At 25.5% G+C, this 27,727-nt stretch overlaps 2 protein-coding genes across 3 annotated transcripts; one reads left to right on the forward strand and one right to left on the reverse strand.

Annotated features, from left to right (window-relative positions):
• Positions 1-683: 683 nt before the first annotated feature.
• On the reverse strand, positions 684-18,865 carry LOC129962659 (renalase-like). Of its 2 annotated transcripts, none has more exons than XM_056076550.1 (7): positions 16,268-16,729; positions 13,740-13,839; positions 11,017-11,162; positions 9,733-9,897; positions 7,338-7,499; positions 5,617-5,793; positions 684-1,082 (listed from the first exon to the last, which is right to left on the reverse strand). In XM_056076550.1, exons 2-7 carry the CDS (start codon positions 13,829-13,831, stop codon positions 931-933), a joined length of 894 nt encoding a protein of 297 aa, XP_055932525.1. In that variant the 5' UTR covers positions 13,832-13,839; positions 16,268-16,729; the 3' UTR covers positions 684-930. The 2 variants fall into 2 exon arrangements, with proteins under 2 accessions (XP_055932525.1, XP_055932523.1); XM_056076548.1 differs by lacking the exon at positions 16,268-16,729 and adding an exon at positions 18,569-18,865 and having other exon boundaries at positions 685-1,082.
• Positions 18,866-19,244: 379 nt separating this feature from the next.
• Positions 19,245-27,248, forward strand: LOC129963429 (suppressor of SWI4 1 homolog). Its single transcript, XM_056077788.1, has 8 exons — positions 19,245-19,405; positions 22,195-22,368; positions 22,973-23,296; positions 23,984-24,057; positions 25,766-25,987; positions 26,428-26,571; positions 26,753-26,913; positions 27,007-27,248. The coding sequence occupies exons 1-8, from the start codon at positions 19,385-19,387 to the stop codon at positions 27,198-27,200; spliced, it is 1,314 nt and encodes a 437-aa protein (XP_055933763.1). The 5' UTR covers positions 19,245-19,384; the 3' UTR covers positions 27,201-27,248.
• Positions 27,249-27,727: the final 479 nt, after the last annotated feature.

The raw sequence follows: 27,727 nt of genomic DNA on the forward strand, positions 1-27,727 counted from the left end.
TATTTTTAAAATTATTTACTTCTAAGTTATCAGTCCGTGTATGAATTCATAAATAGATGCTGAAATTTTTCATTTCTCTGCAGAATTCTAAATCAATATCAAGCTTAATTTTCTGAGCAGCATTATTTTTCTTCACAGGTTTCACAAAAATCGATCTTGGCTTTATTACTATTAATAAAAAATTTCATTTTTTATTAGCTATGTCAAATATAGAAATATCAAATTCACAATTTCTCAATATTTTTTACAGTGCCATTTTGTGTTTTTCAAAACTGGGCAAATTTAGGGATAATTTTTATGCATTTGTTTTATTTCATTTATACAACTTATTGTTACATCTATAAAAAGTCTACTTCTGTTTATCTAAAAATTGAATTGTTTAGAAAAAATCTTGGTATAGCTCAATGACATTTGATTTCTGCATCCATTTAAAATTTAATTTAAATTTTGATATGAATCTTGCTATTTGAATAAATGTACTGTTAAAGAAGGAATAGGGTAACAAACTAATTTATTGGGCGTAGTGTGTGAAAATTTTTCAAAGGTGTTGATTCCATACTAAATGTAAAGTTAAAGGTTGAAAGACTACCGTTTGAAGTTAAGGTTGTTGAAAATTTTAAAAGAAAAAAAAAGAAATTAACAATAAAAGAAATGTTTTTGTTCTTTTATTGATAACAGAAATTTAGACATTGCAACTGAATTTTTATCCTCATATACACTTTATTATAAAACCAAGTTAACATAGGTATAATCAAAATTATTTTGTTTTGAATATGGTAAAATAATTGTGATAAAATGTGGTTTCCAATTTTTTAAAAAGGATGTAATAAAATGATTTTTCTTATAACCAGTTTAATACAAGTACTGGGACTTTCATCCACAAATGTCAATCAACTGTATATCTCGTGAATGAAAGAAAGCATGCTGTGTTTAACTTACTGTCTCAATAATCTTCTGGGCTATATTTTCCGCTGAAAGAACACAATTTTCAAAATTAGAATTTGAAAAGCCATCTCCTCCAAAAATGAGCAAAGGTTTATTAGAAGCTACTAAGCAAGCTTGCTTTTCGCAATAAATTTTCTCTGCCTGAAAATAAAAAAAATCTCATTTTAGCTATATTACTAAAACAGATTAAAAGAATATATATAAACAATTCTTGTGATTGTTATGTTAAGAGTTTTCATAATATTGAATTACTTAATTGATATGATTATAAATTAAAATCAAGTCATTCATGTATATTATAAATTGATACTAAAATTACTTGGAACCATAATTTTAAATGCCTTGTTAAATAGCTTCATATTCCCAAAACTATATAGAAAAATTGATTACTAAACTGCTCATTATTTATTTAAAAAAATTTCGGATTTATTGTATGTTAAAATACTTTTTAAAATCACCTATAGGATGTCACAACAAAAATTATTAACTAGCGATTATTGCATCAAACATATACTTTCTCTGCTATGCAACATATGCTTTCCCTGCTGCTATGCTCATGTCGAATATACGCACACTTATCTTTAAAATGAAGAACACTAGTGTTCCTTGTTTTAATTACCAACAATACTTCCATTTTCAATTTTTGAACAAAATTGTTGAAATGCTTTTTTTCTTTAAAAAAGGCATTCAAATTTTTTTTATCTATATTTACTTCAAGAAGAAACAAAAAATAAATGTAAAAATATCTGAAACTTCCATTTTTTATGCAAAAGAAATCTAAGATTGAATTATATCTGATAAATGTAACAAAATTTATCCAATATCTACAATATTAAAAAATAATAGTAGTATTGAATTAATATAAAAATTATATTTTTTCAGTTTCTTTATATCATATGTATGGTCAAAATTACCTCCTTATGACGATATTTCCAACATAATAAGATGTTCTTCACAGAGCAAATGTAAAATGTATTTTGTACATACTTGATTCTAGTGTTATTTATGCACGTATTTGTCGCATTTCATGCATACATATTGAAATATGATATACAGAGATAGAATTACCCGGATATTCAATTTGAATTGGTTGGGTTTCTCTACCTTGAATACAAAGATAGCAGCAACCTCTTCCTTGCTTCTGCTCATTGAGCACAGCATTTTGACAATAGAATTCTTTCAATTATTCTTGCATACTTTTCACTAATTTAGGTATAACTTCTTGACATGAGATCAGAGCACATCTTTTCTATAAATATGGTTTTGTATTAATACCCATTTAGAGTTTCAATAAAAACTTGCCATCTTCTCTTTGATTTTTGTTTCTAATTAGGATTTGCTGCCAGGAATAAAATGCACGTATTTACGGCTGAAATATCAAGTATATTTGAAAATACAATGACTGGCATTTGTTAGTTTTTCTTCTTCCTAGTATAGCATGAAATCATTTTGTCTAAGGTGTTTTTAGCAACTTTTGTAGAATTATAATCAAGGTTTGCTCAATATTAGATTCTGAAGCATTTTTTTTTCAGTGTGCATTGAATAATATTTCTTTTGAGTATGTTTAATTTGGAGCAATTGAGAGAGATTGAAAAGTTTTGTTTCTTCTTATTGTTCCAATCATGGTTGTACTCCTTTTTAATAACATCTGCCCAAGTGTATTATGAGGGAAAGAAGCTGGCACTTAATTATATCATGTCCCTCGATACCATAAGATAAATAAAAAATAACTCTAAAAAACCTTATCTTTCTCATGTGGCTTGTTTCTTGGTCTTCCAAGGCAGGGTTAAATATTCCACATGTAACTTGTTGCGTTGCAGCAAAAAATCCAAGTTTTTGTGCTATAGTTTCCTGGGTTTTTTAAGGCATGTATTTCAGAATGAACAGTTTCTTCTGTTCTTCAATGGTTAAATATGTGCTACTATTTAAAAGTTTTGATGTATAAGATACAAATAGCTGCAAATTTATCCTTTTCTCTTTCTCAGGAATGGGATTCTCGATCATCAAAATCCTTGAATATATGGAAGAATCTTTGCTCAGTGTCTTTTCTGCGTGTTCACTGTAGGATTTAAATACATCAGCAAATAGCAGTTAAGCAGTCAGCTATGGAGGCACTGAATTAAGTGCTATCAATTTCTTTCCACTTATCTCTCTATCACTATTCAACCACATATTTATCCTCTTTATCTGAATTCATAACAATTGTGTCGGTGTTTTTTTGTTTTTTTTAACAATCTAAAAGCAGAGAATTCATGGCTCTAATAGCTCTGGATGTAAAGTTCATAATCTCCTTCAAGGCAAATTTGTGTGCTTGAAAAGAATATTCACTTCTATACTGAATTGATTGTTTTTGAACAAATAGATGTTGTCCATAAATTCAATTTTGTTAGAATTATCATCATCATTCAAAGTTAATTCAGAAATGTGATCTTCTGATTCTCACACAATCTTGTCATCTGAAATAGTAACATATTATGAATTTCTTCTAATAGAGATCTGTCTGTGCTTTCTCTTTTTAAATCTTGTGCATTTTAGATAAAGGTCCAAAAGGACCTGAACTATGTATATGTAAACTTTTTTGATAAATAGGTTTATGTTGCAGTCAAACCAAAAATGAATAAATTTCACAGAATAGAAAATGGAACAAATTCATGAAGCCTAAACATATATGTTATATTAGTTCTGTTTTATTATAGAATTACATTTGGTCAAAATGAACCCAAACATAGCAGCAGGGTTAAATAAGATGGGCAGTTTTATAAAAAGAAGCCAAAGTTAAAAGAATTTTTATATGCTTCCCATAGTGTAAAAGTGCCAGGAAAATACATTCATCAATGCATATTCTAAGTTTCATATATGTTTATTCCTAGACATTTATTTTACAAAAAAGAAAGAAAAAAAAATCATATGCAGATATCTGTAATAATACAACTTCTTGGAAGGAATATATTAATTATGCATATTGATATATTCACTTTAACTGGTCAACAATTGCAACATAGGCTTTATAAAAGTGAACATTTCAAAGAAGCGATAGAATACTGGATAGGAAAATAAAATCCATTGTGTGAAATTTTGCACGTAATATTACCCTCTCTTAAAGAAAGGTTTATTTCATTAACAAACATTTTGAAATCTGATGATTTTAGGCAGTACATCAAAATGTTGGTTTAGATCCAGAAGAATAAATGCTATTTACTGAATGGTTCAGCAATTGTAAACTACAAGATCCTTCATTCTCTGGAAAGGATGAAGTATTTTAGAGATAGTGCAAAAATGTAATTCTAGCTTGTTATTCAAACTATTATTGCATTAGCATATGAACGATCAGTTCAAAATTTAATGACTGGCTTACAGCATTCTTGAATTCCACAAACACCTACAATCTAAACAAGCATGACCCTTGCTTAGACTGACACAATATGGCTATCTGTAAAACGGGACATTTCAACATATTCTGATGTAGAAAAATGATGTATCTGTTAAGATACAAAATGCTATAAATCTAATCTTGAGATTAATTGCATGAACAATATTTCCCTTATTGCTTTCTATTCATGAATCCATTACATTCTGTATGTAGTTTGCTAACCTTGATGATCACCATTTCATTTGATAGCATCCTTTAATAATGTTAAGTATTCACCATGAGCAACAAGATTAGGATTAAAGATTTCAGGAGGTATTTCATACGAAAAAAAATTAAATCAGATTGCATGGAGCAGTTTTCTTTTAAACATTAATAAATAGGCTGATGCTTTATTCTGATTAGCAAGTTTATATTCAAACCATAATTTATAGATGGTATTTTTTTAATTAGTAAAGAGATATTTCATTTTTCCAAAGCAAATGTAAATTAATAATAATTGTAACAAAAATTGTCAATACCATTCACACACTTTTCAAACAATAATTTCAATATAATTCTTTAAAAAAAAAAAAAAGAATAGTTCACAAAGGAAATTAATGCAATGATATATAATGAAATGAATATTGAAACCTGACAGTTGCAATCCAAAATATAAGAGGCTGAAAGGAGAACAGTGCTTTATGAATAGAAGCAAAAATAAAAGCAAATTAAGTGCTGTATAATCATTAATATATTAGTTTTAAGGGAAAGAGATAAATAACATTAATTTATGAAAACTTAAACCAAACTATAACTTTTATTGCCAGTTCACCCTTCCAATTAGATATTTGGCTTATTACAATTTTTGGTCCTAATTAATTGATAGTACAAATAAAGGTAAACAACTGCATTAAAATATTAACAAATAAAGTAAAACATTTTAATGGATACATAATTAAGATTGTAATGTTATCAATCAAATTTAATAGGTTTGTTAGAAATTATTTTATTTATTTATAGTATACTTTTTACTATCGAAAGATTTGACAAAATTTCGAGACAAAAAGTAATAGAAAATTATTCTCAAAATATAATAAAATAAAATAAAAGGCATGGTCAAAAAGTGCAATGTCAGATTTCAAGAATATTTTCCAAATGATAGAACCGTTAAATGCTATTTTTAAGTAACAAGTTATATCAAATGAATTTTTTCAAAAGCAACAATAAATGTGTAACTGAATTCAAAGAAGTGTGGTGGTGCAAAATATAGTGTTCTATATATACTACATTTACACAAGTATTAAAGTTATAATAAATTTAACTTGCCTGAGAATATCTCCATTTCTGAAACTTAATTTCATTTGGTTTGGGCATCTGGGGGAATAGTTGCTCAATACGCTTAACAATCAAATCCTGAACAGCATCAGCATTTTCATCTATGTACGATGCCCCGAATTCCTTGGAAGTATGAAATACTACTGAAGGTAATCCAGTACCTTCTGAAAGGGATAACAAAAAATTGCATTTGTTAATGATGTATGGTAAAAACAAAAATGATTATTGGAAAAAATCTTTTACTAATATTTGTATATCTTAAAACAAGTACTAACTTTCTAAATTGTTAAAAGCTATCTCTATAGTTAAAATTTATTAAGATATGAAATCATTAATTTTCTTATATATTCAGAAATTATTTAACATATTGTAAATCTTAATAGGATCTAAGAAATTAGAAACTTCTAAAAAAACACATACAAAAAAAACCCACCTTGCATCAGATACAGTATAACATAACTTATTAACTTAAAAAATGGCTCTACAGACCTTATCACTAATAATAATATATAATTATCAAAATGCAAAATTAATATCATTTACTTGAGAGGAATTTTGAGATATTTTATTAATGAAAACATTTCATTCGATTTGGAAACATTTCATTCACTTGTACATTATAGAATGTAATTCATTTGGAATACAGGAAAAAAAATACAAATTATAAAGATACAGATTTAATGATTTATTTCCTTAGCCTAAATTTCTAATTATTTTGATTGCAATGTTTAAGTTTCTAAAAGTGAATAAGCCAAATTTTATATTTGATGATATCTTTATAACCTTAAAATATTATACCTGTGAAATTTAAGAATATATATATATATATATAACAATAGATTATTTTCTTCAGAATCATATGTGCAAAAAAAAAAAAAAACTGGTTTGGTCATTTAAAAGAGAGTAAAATTTACATATAAAAGAAAAGAATAAATAAAACATGACACAACATACATAAGAAAGAAAGAAAAAAAGCTCCAAGGAGAAAAATGCAAATTTTCAGATATTCATTTGTGCTTGGTTTTAAAATGAAATAGTAAATTAATATGTTTAAAAAAAGAAAGGGATTCTTTTAAACTTCTAGAGAAATAAAATTAAAATTTCCTCAAAATAAGTTGATTTATATAATAATTCTATAAATTATGCTAATATTTTAAATTAATATTGTAATTTTGATCTGTTTCATAATAAAAATGAGTGAAATAATTCCCAAGTCCCAATAAATAAAAGTTAAATTATATTGTGACATTTTAATTTTCAAACTAAATATAGTGTAATAAACAAATTATATATTTAATTTTTCAATATAACTTTGAAATGGCAATTTCATAAATCTTTAAAATGATACATACAAAAACATTCTTGATCAATGCCTTAATATCTAATCCTGTTTAACTTCCTATTAAATGTAGAGCAAGTATCACCATTTATTGAAAAAAAAACAATAAAATACATTATATCAAGTATTTGATTAAGGAAAATCAACTTGATTGAGGTTTCTCAGTGCTTGATTGAGGTTTCATTAGTGTTCTCAAATAGAAACACTAATTTCTCTCCTCTGAAGTCAATTCAGTTGATGCTATTTATTGGACTATCAGAAATAGAATCGGGGGACACTGGCATGGAGCAATAAATTTGGAATAATATAAAAATATATACTGAAACATCAAACAAAAAGATAATAATAAATAAATACATTTTTACTTACTTCTCTTATGGACATCAATGGCACAATATCGAATAATATCATCATTAATAAATTTTGCACACCACGAAATGTCTTTGAAAAAACTTGACTCACTATCATAGAAAAAGCCTAGAGCATATCTGGAGCAATATTTCACAGCTTTTAACTTTTCAATTTGGTCCCCTAAAAATTAATGAAAAAACATCAATTCATCACAAACATAAAATTTTAAATTAATTTAACCTCTTATTTTAAAGCTAGAGTATACTTGGAAATTTTAATTTTTACATATACTTAAAAGCTTGAGTATTTTGACAATATTCTGGAATATATTTTAATTTTTAACAATCTTTCACAAAACAGTTTTAAGTTAAGGGATTAATAAAAGTTCTAAAAAGTGCTGCATATGAATAAAGCAGACGTTTACTCATTAAACAAGATTTTGAAATACTCCACAAGAGAATTTCTTAATTTTTATATTTGTTGCTGCATAGGATCATGTAATGAAAACCAGGGTTTCAAAATATCATACAGATTTATTTTTTTTCAGTATTTGTCAACAAAAAAAAATCATCTGTCCATAACATAATTAAAATTTAACAATAAATTATTCTAAATTATATTTCTTTTTTTTTAAGTGACATTAATTAATACCCTATTTTTCAACTTTCTTACTTACACGAAAATAAATAAATAAAAATTAATAAGTTCTTTTCTGAACCAAAATGTCATAATCTATGAGATTTGACTTCATGTAAAATCATACAAATCAATTTTTTTTTCTGTCCAGACTTTGAATATCAAAATAGTTCAGGAAGCTTTATTAATTTCATGGATATCTTTTGACATTTTACAAATAAAATGTACAGAGATTTCTAATCCAGTAGATACTGGACAGAGGATTGCTGGACTAGAAAAGGTTAATAATAAAATACTAAACATTTGTTTATGCCTCAAATTATACAAAAAATTGTGCTTAAAATATATATATTGCAAAATATGAGCAGTACCATATTATTTATGTCATCTATAAGGTCACTGAATGTTTTCCCTTTCATGATCTCTCGAAAAAATAGACTACTGAAGAAACCACATTACAAGAAAGACCACTGTATTTAGTAAATAAATTTGCATATGTTTAATAATTTATAATTTATGCTTACATAATTTATTTATAATTTATGCATAATAATTTATGCTTTGATTTCTACATTATTTTCCTACTTATAAGTAGACATGGGATTGTAAAAAAAAATTTGTGATTGTAGAAGAGGCTGCATAATGTTTTTGATATTGATATGATGGGTTACAAGTGAAGCAGAGTTACAAAAAATAGGGTGCAAATTGAAACGAAAAAGTTCTGTTCTGCAGCAGTTTTTATTATTTTAGATTCTCTGCTTTCGTTACATATATAAGATCAAATATTTGGATTTAAAGAAATAATTTAATTTTATTAATATTTTTTATACTCTGTGGGAACTTCACATCATTAATGGAAGTAATTCTCATAAATCCTACTATAGCATAATTTTCATAGTTAAATTGCATTATAAGTCACAGTTTGATACTTAATTTGAAACTATTGGATTAAGTTCCAAAGTTAAAAAAAAAAAAAAATGATGAGGTTTAAAGTAAACAAAATATTCTTAAGTAAAATTTCAATTTATTTAAATAAAAGATTTTTTTTATTTATTAAAAGAAGGAAAATATATTAATATGATATTTCACATTCAGAAATATGTATATACTTGAAGCATTTCTCTAAAATTAGGAACTTTTCCATTAAGTTGACAGCAACAACTGTCAAATATAAAGATTATGTTAAGATTGCCAAAATGTGTATAACTTTTCAATACAGCAATTACTAAATTTTTAAAAATTATGTTTTGACAGATGTAGTTTGCATTACTTAACACATTTTTTATGCATTAACTTATTTTCATGCCAGCTCAAACATACCATAACTTTTCACTTTTTCCTCTCATTTGTAATTAGTACTTAAAAGTAAAACTATGCTAACACGATAGGTAAGGCAAGTATGAAATCTATTACAAAAACTTACTATCCAAAATCAGGATGAGAGAACAAATGACTTATTAAAAAAGATTAATAATGAATAAATATCTACAAAAGTTACATTACTATTTATTACTTTCACTTTTCTGGCCTTGGATAAATCTTTTCATGATGCTTTATAGAAAGACAATTATAATAAAAAATGGCGTTTCATTAACTAATTAATAGCAAAAATTACTGAAAAATATAGCAATTTCACATAATACAGTTACTCACAACTTAGTATCATAAAATTCAGTATATTGATGCACATGCACACAATAAATGACTGCAGTTAAGCTAATGGGAAATGAAATATTTAAAAATATATAAGTTAAAAATAAATTTAAAGATATCTTACTTTCAACATGAGGTATTAATCCATCTAGCTGCAATATTTGAGGTACAGGAATAGTCAAAACCACAGCATCAAATGCATGACTTGCACCATTCTCACAAAGTGTTTCCCATTTTTCATTAGAGGGATTTATTTTTATTACTTTGTGTCCAAATAAAATCTCACAACCTTAAAAGGAAATTACAATCAAATTAACAGATAAAATTTATGAGCATTTTTGATGACAATAATTCTTTAAAAATTTCAATAACAGTTGCTATGCAAAATGTTTTCAAATATAGTATTTTCAGGTCATTAAAATCCTCAAATTAGCTTTTCAGATAATACAATAAATTATTAATAAATTCTGATCTCAACTAGAAATCAGCTGTGATTTCAACTTTATGTAATCACTAACTTAAAATAATAAAAATCAGCATAACATATCTACAGTCAAGCAGTAAGCAAAAAAAAAAAAAAAAAAAAAATCAGATAGTAAAAGAGTTTTATGATAGACGACTTTTAAAAATATATAAATAAATAAATGAAATTTCAATAATATGTTTCTTAAAATTTAATATATTAAGTACTATATTACTTAAGTTTACTATACACTTCATGCAATAAATAATTATTTTAAAAAGCAACCTTTTTTTTTTTGTTTTCTAAATACTAAATTAAATTTGGTTATAAAAATATTACTTTTTAAAGTATATTTTGAAAAAAAAATCACATTTCAGAAAAGAATGTATTTTGCAAAGTTACTCATTTAGACTATAACTTAAATATAGAAAAAATAATTTTAAAAAGTCAAAATATAAATTCTTTCTTGGCACTCAACAGGACTGACCATTAAATCTAAAGTGACAAAATTTGGTACCAACACATTTTAAATGCTAATAATGTGCATTTCATGGCCATTTATTCAAAATTTTAATTAAAAGAAGAAATTAAAGGAAATTTTAAATACTTAATTTTTTTCTCCACTAGCAACTTTTAAATATAGACATTATTCCATAAAATAATAAATCCAATTGAATTATTATTATAATAAGACAGATGGACCAAATGATTGAAAAAGTGAATTATAGTAAAATATATATATTCTAAATAAAAATGTTTCCATATAATTTGCCAAAATATAAAAAAATAATAATAAAAATAAATTAAAATTTATGGGGGTAGCATTTTATAGTTTAAAAGTATTCAAAGAAAAGCACAATTGTAAATTCACATAAATACAAAGCATTAATAAAAAATTTTTTAACTTATAGTCTAAAAAAAAATATCATCTATAAAAGCACTTACCTGCTTTCTTAAGAAAATATTTCACAAGTGATCCTGATCCTGATGGGCAAATGAAATGACCCACGGCAGATGGAAGTGACCTTAATCCTTCAACATTTTCTGGCATTGGTTGAAGAATTCCTTCATCAAATAAATGATTATATAACCTTAAAAACAATAAACAAATAATGAAATAATATCATTTAATGCTTACTAATGGAGCTACATGAATCAATGATCTTATTTTATGATATACTACTTGCTTCTCCGAAACACAATATTGTTACCCTAAATGATAGCATTTCTGTTAAGTATATTTATTGATTATTAATATGTCTATTCTTTTCCATAAAATGTAACTCTAAATGTCTTAAAATAAGAGTTTATATTTCCAAAGTTTAATCAATTCCTATTCTAACTGATTTAGTCTAATATTTTAATGCATGCTAATCAAATTGCTCAGAAAATAAGGCATTGAAAATAACTGTAAGATATATAACGTTCTTTTATTCTTTCTACAAGTAACATGGTCACATACTTGTCAGAATATTCATTACATATAAAAAATGATATAAGTATGAATAATATATATGTAAGTGGATTGTTAAGAAATGATTGTCGATATGCAAAAATTATAGACTATTTTTATTTTTGGAAAGTTTAATAAATAGCTCAGAAGTAAGTGCTTTTTTTTTTCTTTCCCTTTAATATGATAAAAATATAATTGATAATACCTATTTTGGTTATTAATATCAATTGGTTAATGTTTCATAATCATGTTCTTACGATCTAAAATGATCACACTAAGTGGTATCTACTATAATTTTAATATGATTATTAAATTTAATTACTAATGAGTTGCAAGATTATTTTCATTAATTATAAATTACCAGTAAATGTGAAATGAAAATTTCTTCTTAACAAGAACATTTTTGCATTCTTCTCCAATTAATAGGCAAAAATCATCTCTATATACTTCTTTATTTTATAAAAATCTTATACATTTCTGATATATGAATAAGGGACATTGTTTTCTAAAAGGGATTGGTTAACATTATGAAAATTCCTGATCACCTTTATACTTTTATTGCATTAAACAATACATAATATTTATAAAAATCAGCCTTATAAAAACAGTGAAGTTATCAATTACAGATGCTGTGAACTTTTCATATGCAAACTATACAGTTCCTCACACATGTATTTTAAGCTCAGTGAACTTTTTACACTTATTGCACAAATTAATAATATAATTTTATTTTTTCTTCCAATAAGAAATTCTATTTGACATTCTTTTTTTTTATATATATAAACTGATACATGATACCTATTTTTTTATTAGAAAGGAAATTCTACTCTATATTATAATAATTTGATCTAGGAAATTACTTGATGAAAAGCTTATAATGCTGTTTAAAATTCTTGATTTGAGATGAATTGATCAAGACAATTAGGAATAATATATGGTCCTTCAACAAGAAAACATATCAAGCTGTTACTGCACAACAGTGTGAATTTTGTAGCTTTTTATTTTTTTGTAAATATTTTAAAAACTATTACAGATATACATGTATTTATTAAGATTCCGATGTTTTAATATCTCAGCTTTAACTGCAATGTAAAAATTTTATTATATTACAATTCACTTTTTTTTTCTCATAGTCATATTTAAAAATGTGTAAAAATATTTATTTTTTTATTTATGGATTTATTTTACCCATATGTAAAGTAAAATTATATTACTTTAATACATTAAAAAAATTTTGAAACATATAATAGTTTCCAAGATATTGTCAAGAGTTTTTACAATTAATTTATTGAAAGCATTATTTTTCAAAATCTTATAAATATTTAAATTTTCATCAAAAGCATACAAAACTTATTTTTAGGTTTTATTTCATAATGAGTATTCAACTGATAAACATTGGTAAGCGTAATGGGAAAATTTGAAGAAATCAATTAATTAACTATGTTAATTAGTCCAATTAATCAGCATGTCTATCTAAATAAAACCGTGCCCTTGAACCATTTCCATCAACTCTAGTTTTGTGAAGATGCAATAATAAATAGCAAAGTTACAAAGATGTCTCATTATTTTCATTTGTAACTGTACAATGCTAAAAACAATAATTCAATATGGAAAGACATTTAGTTCAACAGCAGCAGCTACTATTAAAGATACATTTTAGAAAAAAACATAATTTTTCTATTAGTGTGGTAGATGTGAAATGACGCAAAAATTGTTAGGTAAAGTAGATTTTGAGACAAAGTTTACAAGAAATCAAACATGCATATGTTTAGTCCATTGTGAAGCTAATGGATCACGTTAAGCAAATGGAACAATAGATGAAAAGAATAGATAATTTTTAAAAATCTTCAATAAGAATAAAAACATTACATATTATATTAATTATTAGAAAGTTATGTAACTAAGCATAACAAATGGCTCTAATTTACATTGTTTAATGTTTATTTTAGAAAAAAAAATTTCAAAATATATTGGTTCATATTGGATTTTTAAAAAAATATTTGAAAATATTAATTTTTTTTAAATTTGAAAATATATTGATTTTTATCATTTATAGATATTCAGATATATTTGCTTTGAACTACTAAATAGTTCAAATAATCCATTCAAATCATAATCAATTGACAGTTTAATTACATCATAAATATAAAATCAAAGCTTTAAATTAAATTCATCATTCAAACTGTCATAAAATATATTAGATTATTTCAATTACTTCTCCTGTGTACTTGTTAAATTAGATGACTTTGTAATGAACTGTGCCCCTAAATCGACTGTGCTTCCAAAAGAACTTCTAGATGTACACATACGTCCACCTGTAAGAATGAAGTTTCTTTATACAGATACCTTATAACATTACACCATAATTTAACTAGAAATTCAATAACCAAATTATCATACATATAATCCTTTAAAATTTATTTTATAATTCATCATAATCAACCATTTACAAAGTATTTAAACATGAAATTAAAAAAAAAAACTGAATAAAATTTTAAATACTAATAGTTATATTTTAAGTCTATTAAAACTGCGAATCAATAATTCAGTCATATTTTAGTGTATTATAATAAAATATGTTCATTTTCTATAATTTGTATTAGTGAAAATATTCCCTACTTATAATTAAGCTGACTAAAAGAATTCTGTTAATTTTCTGATCCTTGTCACATCATGTATACTTTTAATCAGAAGAATTCAAACATTCAGTTTGCTTTTTTAGTATGCAGACCAGAAAAGATAAATAAAATTATTATTTAAAAATATATAAGCATGTTTTTAACTATCTTTTATACTTACAATAATATATTGCATTTCAAAAGCTAAATCTACCTTATCCTAACCTGATTAGCTATTTCAGCTTCAATGATTGCATATAATAACACAATCAATGGAATTAATTACACAATTGATTGTATGTGTACATAAAAACAAGTTAGATATTCTTACTTTCTCTGCCTCTTAGGTATCTAGTGAAGCACTATTAAAATATAGGAATAAACCAATTTTGACATTTTCTGAAAATTAATGATTGGCTGTTGTGTAGTCCCCAAAAGTTAGAACCAGCTTTTTTCATTTATCATGCTCATTTTTAAATTGGCTAACTCATAACTATCCATATATTTTCTGAAAATTTTCAAAATAAAAAAAATCAACTAAGATTTCATTTTATGTTAAAAACATATTATATGGTGTGAAATTTCATACAATCTAGCATAGATGTTTAGTTTTAATTATTCGAATACAGTTTAAGCAGGAAATGTTAGTTTTTATTTTCAGCACATGTTTGCAAGAGATGAATTACTAGTTTACACTCTATGTGATTATGCTTCTCAAATCTACAATCCTATGCATTTAGAAAGGAATATTGTGTGTAGAAAGATTTCAAAAATTGTTTTTAACACTCATATATCTATAAGATATATTGTTTCTTTTGTTCATATTAGAAATCTAGGAAAATGGGAAACAGTACAAATATATTTTTTAAAAAATAAGAAAAATCTATAGGGAGATCAAATATTATCAAATATATTATATATATATATATATATATATATATATATATATATATATATATATATATATTGATTTCTAGTCGTTGGTTAGAAAACAAGTAAGTGAACATCAATTTTTAAAAAATATTTTGCTTTATTGATTGAACCGAAAATTCGGAAACAACCGAAAAAAGAATATTCTAACTCTGCCATACTTAGTTATTGAGCTTACTCAAGATATTAAAGCCTGCAATGGTGTAAAAAACATTACTAAATCAATATATTAAAGATCTCTTTGAAGTCTGGCTCTTTTTCTTTCATATTGGCATGCACTGAATATGTTTTTATATTATCTGCATTTTTTTTTCTGTTTATCTTTACTATTTATTTTAATTTTTTTAATCATAAATATATTTAAAATTTGAGGGAGAAGTAGAAGTGAGCGAGTTCAGATAAGTGAAATGAATAATCAATTTAATCAAAATTTTCAAAAGCTAAAATTCCTCTAAAAAATATATTTATATTCTGTTAAGTTTTTGCAATATGATCTAATAAAGATTTGCAGACTGGAGATTTAATAATGTCATTGCTTAGGAGTTGAATGTCCCAGTTAAGTTTTTGAAGAGACGGCATATCAGTCTTATTATTTTGTGGATCACTTTTCCCTTAACTAATAAACCCAAATGCTTTAGCATGAAAGATTACTCCTTATGATATATTTAATTAACAGTCAACAGGATTTTATTTTAACAACATCAGATGTCCTCAATGCACATTTGAAATCACTAGATGAATTGAAACATATGTGTACTATCAAATGTGGAGAGCCATAGTGCTTTTGTGCATGTGGTAGTTCACTAGAATAGAAATAAGATGGTGGTGGAGGAGTTTACATCTAGCAGTAAGGTAAACACAGAATATTCTAGGAATTCCATGGTATAGTAACAGCAGATAACCAAGAACATTATCAAAAAAATACAAAAATTTACATGAAATTACTTTAGAACAATTTTCACTTACAGTTAGGGGAACTAAGCCACAATTATGGCTTAATAAAGTAGTTATATTAAAACATCTCTTTTTTCTTAACAACAATTTTGTGATCAACAAAAGCAGATAAGCGAGAGCTTACTTTATGTAAAACATCTTATGTTTATTTATTGATTTCCTAAAAATATGAAACTGTTTAAAAATTTGATAAATTATTTCTTAAGAAAGGATACAAAATAATTAGCTAAAATTTATATACATTATATACTGTCCTTCTCGCATTCTGCTGGAATGATGGCTCTACTATTATTGTCATAAGTTCCTTCATCATCCATTATATGAAGGGGGAAAAAAATTGAAGGGTTTCATATATTTCTTCAATAACAGCATCTTTTTCCAATATTTCATTTCTAGTATCTGAACATGTTTGCAATGCCACTCCTACTTATTGCTGGTTGTTTTATTTATGGAATCTACCATTTCTTGGAGTAATTTATTCACATCCATGTCAACTGCAAGATTTATCTATTTAAAAATATATTCATTACATTAAAACTGCAATATGGTAGTAGGCAAAGTATTTCAAACTATGTTTTTATTACATGAGATTAAATTTATATGTCTTACATTTAGAAGATTTTTTCCTCTGCCAATAACATAAAAGTTATGGGGAGAATACATTTTGTCTGCTAATGCTGCAGTGAAATAAATTAATAGACATTTTCAAAATTATCCTTTTCGCTTTCTTTCTTTTCCTTTTTTTTTTTTTTTTTTTTTTTTGATGAAGCAAAATTTGGATTGAGCTCACCTTCTGATTACCATTTTTTATTTTTTGGTCAAAATTATATAAAATATTCTTAATGCCACTGCTGAAAGCTTTATTACTCTTGAACAAACTATATGAGTAATAAATACAGCTTGAATTAAAATAAAATTAATCAGCTACAAAATTAAATAAATTAGTTTCAAATTAAAATAGTATTATTGAAAACAACAAGCAGGGAAAAAATCATCTAACAAGATGGAAGTCCAGGTCAAAACCTTGTAAAGAATTTAAAAAATGTGCTGATCTTCCTGCATATGATCAACTCTTTCGAAAGTTAATTTGTCCAAAAAAGCTAGTTTTGGAATCTTGAAATAAACAGTATGCAAATTTTATTTGCCTCAACTAATAAATTAACATCTTTTTTTACTGTAATTTTACTATGAAATGCTCATTACTTTATTACTTAAGTTATGCTTACATTTCCCTTTTATACATATTTTTATAGTTAATAAAAATTATAACTAAAATATCTGTTTTCAAGATCTTAAAAAAAGTTCTAGTAATTAAAAATTTATGAAATACATTTTATACCAACAATTTGTATAGGGAATCAATAATTGCAATGAAATAAGTTAGTATATTGCCACATGTATATAAATATTGGACATACAATACTCAAACTGTCTGCAAAAGTAACCTGTTTATAAGAGTTTGTTTAAAGGCCCACAATAATATTGTTATAAGCAGTTTTACTGTATTTCAGAAGAGTAACAAAATGTTTCTTTCAATTTCAAATTACAAACATTTATTATTCAAAAAAATTTTAATACATAAAAGAACAATAAAATGCTCACAAAATTAAAAAAGAACTTTCACAGCAAATTATACTAGAAGTTTAATTTTAGTTTAACAGATGTCAAAACTAAATAAAACTTGTCAATAAAAATGTCAAAACTAAACCATTCTTGTAAACTTTTGAAAAGACATTCCATAACTTGAATAGATATCATAGTTTTAAGTATGTAAATAAACTTATGCTGGGGATTAAACCTAATATGTTAGACCAGAAATTCTCTTGACTTCAATTTCATAGGAAAAAATTATAAAACACTGTAATGAATAATCCTTGCAAAATGAATTGCTAGAGAAGCAAGATAATATATAAAAAAATATTATAAAATACAGTTCTAGTAAGCAGTGAAAAATGTATATTGCATTAGTTAAGTTAATATAAAAATCTATTCAAGATATAATTTTTGCAAAAAGGTTGCAGATAACTTATTAACTTTAACTTTATAAATCATTAATGTATATATATATAGAAGATAAAATATCAAAATGTAAAGCTTATTCACTTTGTTCCACTTTATTTTAACTATTGCATTTTATAAGTTAATAATTGTGGAAGAAAAAAAAAGGAATAAATCCAATTTGATTTTCCTGGTGCAGGATTCTCAAAAAAGTCAAGGCAAAGTCTAAACTAAATTCAAATATGAAAATTAATTCTCAAATTTACAAGAATATAGATAAAAATATTTTTTAAAAATAGCAAACATTTGATGGTGCAGACTTTGCAGACTTAAAAATACACTAATCATAAATTTAAAAAAATCAAAATTAGTAAGCAGGATTTTGCTAAAAGTTTTTAAATGTGATTTTGTTGCATCGCATTTATAAAATGTTATCAAAATTGTCCTGAAAGTTAGCTAGAATAAAAGGTACCTCAAAACATCAGAAAAGAATATTGTTTAGTAGCATAACAATTATGATTTGAGCAAGTAAAATGTATGTTACCAGTTCCCTTGGATTTTTCTAATATTACAATATTTAAATTCGGCATCGTTTGTTTTAAAAGCATTGCAGTTACTGCACCAGTAATTCCACATCCTACAATGCCTAAACGATGCATGATAGAAAAATATTTTAATTCTGATTACTGTTGACCTGTACAAACACTTAATTTTCTCTAAACTCTTTTCCGCCTTTCAGAGTTTTCCTACTTTGTCAAAGAACCATTGGCAAAACTTTGTTTACCACATTACAGTTAAATGTGTTTTCCAATCTCAACACGTGCTTCTCAAAAACAGAGAAAGCACTGCCTGCCCTTATAAGTGCGTTCATATGAGGACAACTATTGGGGGCAATAGTTGCCTTTCTGCTCCTGTTCTGCTAATGTGAACAGTTGAAACACTGCTGTCGGAACAGTTGTTCCGATGGGACAATTACTTGCCACTATCCTCTCAGTATCACATGATCTGGACTGGACTCGTGTGCACTGGACTCAATAACTGGACACGTGTGCACACTGCTTAACCAAATAATAATAATAAAAAAATAAGATGTTTATTTGCTCAAGAAAAATAACCAGGCAATAATCCTTAGATATTTCAAGATAATTCAAAATAAAATTGTTAGAAATATTTGCAACTTAAAAATCACATTTGTTTTAGCAAAAATTAAAAATTTAATTTTTACTCCTTATCTTTTAAGAAAGATTTACTTCACGTCATCATGTTTTTGTGATACAGAACTTAACCACAACTATGACTGAAAAACAAATAATCTTACATGTGGGGAAAATTATATCGTAACTTCTGATCATATAGCAAAATGGGAAAACGTAAAGGAAAGGTAATTTTTAGAAAATATACTTTTGTCACTATAATTATATTTTACCTCATTATTTTTTTGTGTTTCATACCTTTGTTAGTGCTCGTGCGAATTATGATGAATCTTAATATATCAAATGATTTGATTCTTTCGATTAATGTCCAAAATTTTGCTTTTTTTTGCATAAAAATGAGATATTTTTATTTCTTTCGTACTTCATTATTTTCAATTACATTAAAGTTTATTTTTGCCATATGACTTTTTACTTAGAATGCAGTCAACACACTTTATGAAGATAAACTACTTAATAATGTAACTCTAAGAAAAGAAGAAGAGGTCAGTGCAATAAAATGATCATGGTTAAAACATGTTTCCAAAGTTTGTTTTGCCATATAGTACTTTTGGAGGATTTGGAGGAAAAATAAAGGATTATGATTGTTATCATATAAGTAATAAAAATGTTGGGGCTTTTTTTTCTAAAGTGAACTGTTTTATTTATAATTTTGATATCCTTAGTTTTGAAACGGGTTACTGAATGGATTTTGCATAAATACATGAATGAAAAATTCACTAGGGGGGGGGTATCTAATAAAGGTGGGTCTGGCTTAAGTTGCTGATAGCGCTGATCAAACCAAGCATTTCTAGTCATTGATTGCTGAGTCAGAAATAAAAGCCAAACATACTACAGACCCTTTGTATTGGAGAAATGATTTTTCTGATCAAAGAAGAAATCACATATATATATTTCATTTGCTAAAGGAAAAGACTCTATGTGTAAATTTTCATAATGCTGATCAAACGGCTTCCCCCCCCTTCCATTTTGCATTTGTAACTCATAAAATGATTACAGAATTTAGAAAATGTATGTGTATTTAGTTCATTGATTGTAAATAGATGTGAAAAAGCGTACATTACTGTATAGGAAACTTTTGCTTGTTCCCATTTTTCTTTTGAAAAGAAGAATCCTAATGTCTTTTTTCTACTTTATTATTAGTATAAGGTGGACCTATTTTGTCTTCACATAATCATTTGATACACTACATCATGACTTTTTTTCTTTTATTAATTTTTACTTTCTATACAAAACTTTTAGTTTGCTTCCATCAGTTTAATTGGAAATTTTAATCAAGTGTTCTAACTATTTCATGAAAAGTGTATGATATGTCTTATCTATTCAAGAACATTCATCAACCCTACATTTATGTATGGGATGTATGCAGGTTGGCATTGGTTTATGCCAACCTTTTAAGCTAAGCACCTTTATGTTTCATTTATGAATTAATTGTGATAAGATATACTGTAGTTGGAATAAAGATAGTTTTAGTTTCTTTGCAGTTTTAATAAAGTTTCTGTGTTTCATTATAAATCTTCATATTTATTTATTATTTGCCAAATATTAAGAAAATACTCAAAAACTAGCCATAAAAAATATTTACTTACTAAAAAAGTTGGAACAGCTGTTAAAGTGATATGAATTTTTGTACACATACTATTTTTAGATATCTTATAAAGCCCTATCACTATTGATTTGATTCCCATGATTTTTGGTTAAAGCCCTGTTGCAATACCTTTAGAAATAGTAGTGTTTTACAGCAATTGATTTTAAACAATTTATATTGTTTGCTCTTTGAAAGCAAGTTTTATTCCTATCACCATGTTTTGCTTTTAATGATTACTTTCATTTTTATTTAAAATGATTCCCATTATTACCTCCCCCTTCCCCATTTAACCAATTATTTTGAGTATTGACAGTTTATCTGTATAAAAAGCTGTTTTTTTCTGTTCTTGCAAAACCTGGTGTGGGAATCAACTAAAATTCTTCAACTGATTCCATTGCTTTTTCTTGAAAAATATCTTTGCTATTGTTTTGTTAAATTATGGTGTGATATATTAATTTTATCCAAGCTTTTTCTTTGATGAAATGTATATAGTAATTTCTTATGGAATGTTTCATTTTGGGATAAATATTATGACATCTGTAGTTTATTATTATTGGAGCAATTGTTACTACATTGATTGACTAAAAAAATGTATGCTATTAAATTTTTTTTATCATCATTATTGGATGATTTTTATTCAAGGCACAAATATGTAAGAACAATTCTGAAATTCTCTTGAAAACAAGAATTCCAGGATTTTTTTTTTTTTTTTTTTTTTTTTTTTTTGTCTGTATAGCAAAGATAAGAAAAGGCCTTTAGTTATTTCTTTAAAAAATAGTTAAAGATATTAATCTCTTAAAACTTTATTTATGCTAAAAGAAAAGAAAAGGGTTTCTTTACTCCTACCATCAAGTTCTAAGGAGGGGGATCTGTTATCGTCAGCTGAATGACTTATTCTGGTTTCCCATCCAAGAAATTGAACTGTCATTTTTGTAATGGTAGGATCAGATATGTAAAGTAGAAATTGTCTGCTGAAAAATTAAAATTTCTCATTATTTAATCTGCTGGTGTGAAATATTGACATTTCTGAATAACTTGTGCATTGTTTATTAGGAAAAGCTAAACAAACTATTCCTCATTACTTTACAACTGTTTGTCATCAATGATATTTGAACTTACTATCTGAATTTTGCTGATTTTATTATTTATTGGTATGGTTGACCTTTTTTTTTTCTTTTTTTTGCATTAAATACATGTACATTTTTATATAAAATAATTGTACATGATGTAATTGTTAAATTGCTTATATACTACTTTAAAAAGTAATAGGTAGAATTTGAGATATTCTTGATTATAAGTAATCTCTCTCTCTCTTTTTTTTTTTTTTTTTTTCTTTGCTGTTAAAAAAAAATGTAACTTTTTTTTAATCAGAGAGGAAGAACTGCTCGAAATGCAAGAAAAGGTATTAATAATGCAGAACCAGAAGAAATTGTGAAAGCACCTCATTCATTTGTAATCAACAGAGGAAAATTAGGGAAAAGTGCCAATGAACTTTTACTAAATTTTCGAAAAGTTATGGAGCCTTTCACTGCATCTCATTTGAGAGTAAGTGTTGTACTTTCTTCATAATATTGTCATGTTAAAATTTGAAAAGAAGTTTGAATTAAAACATCGTAAAACGAAAGCAGAAGAGACCAGTAAAATATTATTTATTTGCAATATGCTGAAAATATATAAAAATTTGCATTACAAATACAAATTTTTGAATTTAAAAAGTGCAGGTGATAAGACAAAACAATGACGTTTACTGAATTGAGGAAAGCAAATTTAATGTAAAATAAACATTAATGTAAAATAAAATTTATAACAATATTTAAAAAAACAATCATTTGTAACCAGTGTAATATAAAATGATTTTCAACAACTATTAAAGCAATGAATAATCATACATAAATAATATTCTTATTAGATTTATTAATAGCATTGTGAATGATGTCTTCCATCATAGATACTCTTGTTTTAAACTAGTTCAGAAGCTGTCAGATTAATTAACTGTTAATCTTTGAAGATATTTGTTTTTATACAGCACTCTCTACAATACTGCAGAAATAATACTTTTATATCTTTTGATTGATTTCTGTATAAAATTTTGAAAAACAATAAAAAATAAGAACTATTTCTTTTTTCTTAAATTGTATGTTTGTTGCAGGTTCAAAAAGCAAATGTGTTGAAAGATTTCATTCATATAGCTGGTCCTCTGAATGTTACACATTTAGTAATTTTCACAAAATCCTCACAAGCAATGTATCTTCGAATAGCAAAATTACCACATGGACCCACTTTGACATTTCAAATAAAAGAATATTCACTCATAAGTGATGTTATTTCATCTCAGAAAAAATCACTTATGTATGAAAAACTTTTTGAACATCATCCTCTACTGGTTCTTAATAATTTCAGTGGTGAAGGAATGCATTTCAAGCTCATGACTACTACATTTCAAAATATGTTTCCGTCAATTAATGTAAATAAGGTATGGATCATTTACTTATGTTTTTTTTTAATTCCTCGTAATGTTTTAATAATTCTAATTATTTACTGCATATTGTATGCATATCTTATCCTTCATGTTGTTTTATAATTTTGTAAAATCTTATTGATTGGGAAATTTTCATAATTAAAATTATTTCAATTACTGTTACTTTAATTAATTCTTCACACTTTTAATAAGTAAATAAAGGTTATATGATGATTTCAGATACCTTAAAGAAAATATTTTTGGCTGAATCTTTTCAGGTTTAGCATAAAATTGTTAAATAAGGTAAAATTTTTAGTTAGTTCATTGTCTATATTTCAATTTTAAAATATTGAGGGTTTATTTTTTTTTAATGTTCAAAAATACGTTTTAAAAATGGAATCTCAAAGTATTGATTTCCTCTCTCCCCATTTTAATTAGTTGCATGTTATAATTTGCATATTGTGGTAAAATGTATGCTCATAAGATAGTATGAGTTTGCACTTTCTTAAATTTTTGTTTATATAAATATAGGTTTAAGTATAATTCTTATAGAATTCATAGTTTTTTTTAAAATAATTATATAGAACTTTGTAAAAGTGATACAGAAATATAAAGTTTTAAGTTTAAAGAACATTTTTTTGAATTGATGCTTGCTACTGCTTTAAAATTTCTTATGTATGATTTTCATTTTTTTTTTTTCAGACAAATTTAAACACAATAAGAAGATGTTTACTTTTAAATTACAATGAAGACAAAACAATTGATCTCAGACAGTAGTAAGTGCAAAATATTTTAATTCCATAAAATATTATCTCTTGTGCTGTTTTTCTCTGTTCATGTAAAATTTCCCCAGTTCTGCAGATTATACTTTTAATTGCTACCACTATTTTCGTTATCATATCTCTTTATTTCTTTCGCTGCAACTATGACTATGGTAGCTAGGTGGCAATGTTTTATCTTCATTGATGAACTGTCCTTGTTTTGAGCCATGATTCCATTTTTAAATATGCCATATAAACTGCCTTTTATTTTGAATATCTGTCATGGCAGATCAATGGTCAGGTATACTAGTATTCAAATTTTTATTATGTATTCCATAATAGTCATCTTATAGCTTCCAAATAGAATTTCAATTTAACTTAATGCTCTCTTTCTTTTTGTATAAGAAACCTGTTTAAATAGCAAAGAGAATAAAAAAGTAATAAATAAATTAAGTCAAACAATTAAATGAGGCCATTTTGTGTTAATCAGTTTTATATTAATTCACATCAGTTAGTACATTATAAAATAATTTTTTTTTTCTTCTTGTAGTTCATTAATATAAATATGGAAACTTGAAACCATTCCCTCTTTTCAAATTTACTAATAGTTAGCACCATTCTTATGAAATCAAAATTTGATTAAATTAATTAATACTTTGATATTTAGATAAAGTAGCACATTGTCATAAAAAATAGACAAGAATTGCCTGAAAAATCAGTTATGAAATTCCATCCTTATAAACATGCTAAGTTAAATAAAAATGAGCAATAATAGAAATACTTTATTAAACTATTTCTTCAAGCAAGAAAGTGGGAGATAAGGCATCCACATATTTGAAACCCTAACCTAGTATATTTCCATATATCTTGTGTCTCAAGACAGACTTGACTTTTAAACTGGAACCCAATTCATTGTGAATCTAAATGCTGTCATTCAACCTTCTGCTAGTGTGTGATGGAGATCAGGAAATAGAAATGTCATCTCTGATATTATTTTCATGAAAATGAAATGTGAAAATATCCACCATTGCATTAACAATATCAGTATTTAAAGAATGATTCTCTACTAATTTTTAACTGCTGCTGTTATTCTTATTTTTCAATTCATTAAGCATTAACTCCAAAAATTCTTAATTTACTGCTAGCTACTCAATTAAGAAGTACTAATTTGCTTTAATAAACTAATAAATAGAAATATGAAGTCTTCAATTATCATATGATTAAGTGATACAATTATATTTATTTAACATTAAGCCAATTTATTATTCTAATGATTTTTTTAATTAAAGAGCATCATAAATAGTAAATCTGTATTGTGCACTTGTTACTGCATATTAATATGTTGATTTGCTTGATTTTATGGCAAAATTTGAATTAAGTTTTAAAATAATAAAACTTAATTGAATCAATTTCGAATGAGCATTTTTCTGTGCTTCTGTGAAATTTCATGTGAATATGTATTTCTACAGTTAACTTCACTTGTTTAAAAAAAGTTTTTTTTCATGATATCTCTGTAAGAGTGTAAATATTTAGATACTTCCAAAATTATTATGACATAAGAATTATTTATAGTTGGAATTTTAGTTAATAACTGTACATTTATTTCTGATTTATTTTTTCTTTATTTTTTCCGATGAATAATTATTTGATAAAAGATCACAGTTATAATAATAAAACACTTTATAAAAATATAAAGTAACATGTTACTTTTTTATTTCTTTAGTGCAATTAAAGTTGTACCTACTGGAATGAGCAAGGCTGTAAAAAAGTTAATTCAAAGTAAAGTACCAAACTTGAGTCAGTATGATGATATAGGCGATTTCCTTCAAAAATCTGGAAATCTTTCTGAAAGTGAAGTTGAAATGGACACTCCTGCGAACACTGTAGTCCTGTCTCAACCCATTTCAACAAGAGGCAATATTACTTCAGAGAAAAGTGCTATAAGGTAATAATTTATTTAACTTTGTTTTGTTAAATAAGCATTTATTTTTTCTAAGAAATTTCTGCAACAAAAAAAGCTTGAAATGTTGCAAAAAGTTTTTAAAGATGACTATTTATCAAAGTCAAGAGTAATTGATTAGTATGGAAAGTTTAAGGGCAGTAGAAAGTCCATTGGATATTTTTATTTGTATTATACTTAGGAGACACGAGAATATGAAATCTGGCTTTTATTCTCCCTTTTCTTTCTTTAATGAAAATTAGTTTGATTATATCTAATATTCCATTATAAAGATTATTTAAATTTCACATCTCAGTATTCAGAAAATATTTCCTTTTTTGCATATTTATTTTGAATGTCTTACTTATTTCTTTTGTATATGTATTAATTTTTTGAAATTGAAAGTTAGATAAAATACCATTTGTAAATGTATATTTTTATTGCAGGTTATTTGAAATGGGGCCAAGAATTAAATTCCAGCTAATTAAAATTGAAGAAGGATTGTTGTCAGGAGAAGTGTTGTTCCATGAATTCATCAAAAAAACTCCTGAAGAAATAAAAGCTATTAAAGCTAAAATAAAAGCTCAAAAGTAAGTTTAATGGGAAAATATTATTTAAATGTAAAACATATCTTATAACTAAACAAATTTGGCCTGAAAATTTTACTTCAAAAAAGATATGTTTTGAAGTTCAGGAGCAAATTTGGCTTTCCAAATATTTTATCTTCATTTTAAATTATGCAATAAGTTGTAAGTTTCATTTTATGTACAGACTTCTGAAAGAACAACGCCGAGCTCAACAGAAAAGAAATGTAGAAAAAAAGAAATCTGAAGCTAGTAAAGAAAATGAAAATGGTGGTGGTGGTGATGATGATGAGCGAGCTGAAGATCTAGAATGGTATCGCCAAGAAGTTGGTGAAGAACCTGATGAGAGTAAGTGTTTCTTACATTTCTAATCATGTTTTTTTTTTTTTTTAATTTTAATTCTTCTTAAATTTTGAAATTATAATATTGTCTTCTTTATAGGTATTTTGCCTGTTTTAAGGAAACGCAAGGCTGCAAGTGTGGAACATAAACCTAGAAAAAAAGTGAAATTTTCTGAAGATTTCAGTAATAAAAAACATGTAAAATTCCAAAATAGAACTCAAGGAAAGTTTCACGGACAGATGAAAAAAAGCACAAATTCTAAAAGATTTGTTAAAGAAAAAAGAAGAAAATGATGGAAGTTCTTGTAAATATGAATAATTTATATCTATTTGTGAAAAAAATAAATGCATTTTTTCTCTTTTCATAAGGTATTGTTTTATGAAATTAGATAGTGAAGAATAGTTTATTTAATAAAAAGTAAATCTTATTATTGTAATGGGAACATATGCACCAAATTTTATACATTTTCAAATTAATATTAAGAATTTCAGTTATCTGATTCTTATATTACTAACATTGTTGTATCGTGCTGTGAGTTGCAAAGTTATTGTGTGACATATGATGTAGCCATTTTCAATCATATAAACTGTACCTTATAGTATAGATGTTTAGAGCTTATTAAAAAGAAAGTACTGAGTACATTATTAATATATAATGCCATTTTATATATATACTATTTAAGCCATAGTAAAATGTAAAAGTTTATGCTGTTGACACTAGTAGCAAAAGGGACTTGCAGGTTGAATCTAGAACTAAAAACTAAATAAAGGAAACGTTTTAGATAATTGACTAAAATTTAATGAACAATTACATTTGTTTT

The sequence above is a fragment of the Argiope bruennichi genome, chromosome 3 (genome assembly GCF_947563725.1).
Source record: "Argiope bruennichi chromosome 3, qqArgBrue1.1, whole genome shotgun sequence".
NCBI lineage: Eukaryota > Metazoa > Arthropoda > Arachnida > Araneae > Araneidae > Argiope > Argiope bruennichi.

Excerpts from the sequence above, each read along its gene's own strand:
- LOC129962659 (XM_056076548.1), bottom strand. The coding sequence starts at position 18,683 with ATGCATCGTTTAGGCATTGTAGGATGTGGAATTACTGGTGCAGTAACT. Across the intron at positions 11,163-13,739 it reads TTAACAAGTACACAGGAGAA|GTTATATAATCATTTATTTG; the intron begins GTAATTGAAATA and ends ATTGTTTTTAAG. Across the intron at positions 1,083-5,616 it reads ATGGAGATATTCTCAGGCAA|AGAAAATTTATTGCGAAAAG; the intron begins GTTAAATTTATT and ends ATTTTCAGGCAG.
- LOC129963429 (XM_056077788.1), top strand. The coding sequence starts at position 19,385 with ATGGGAAAACGTAAAGGAAAG. Across the intron at positions 22,369-22,972 it reads TCACTGCATCTCATTTGAGA|GTTCAAAAAGCAAATGTGTT; the intron begins GTAAGTGTTGTA and ends TGTTTGTTGCAG. Across the intron at positions 23,297-23,983 it reads CGTCAATTAATGTAAATAAG|ACAAATTTAAACACAATAAG; the intron begins GTATGGATCATT and ends TTTTTTTTTCAG.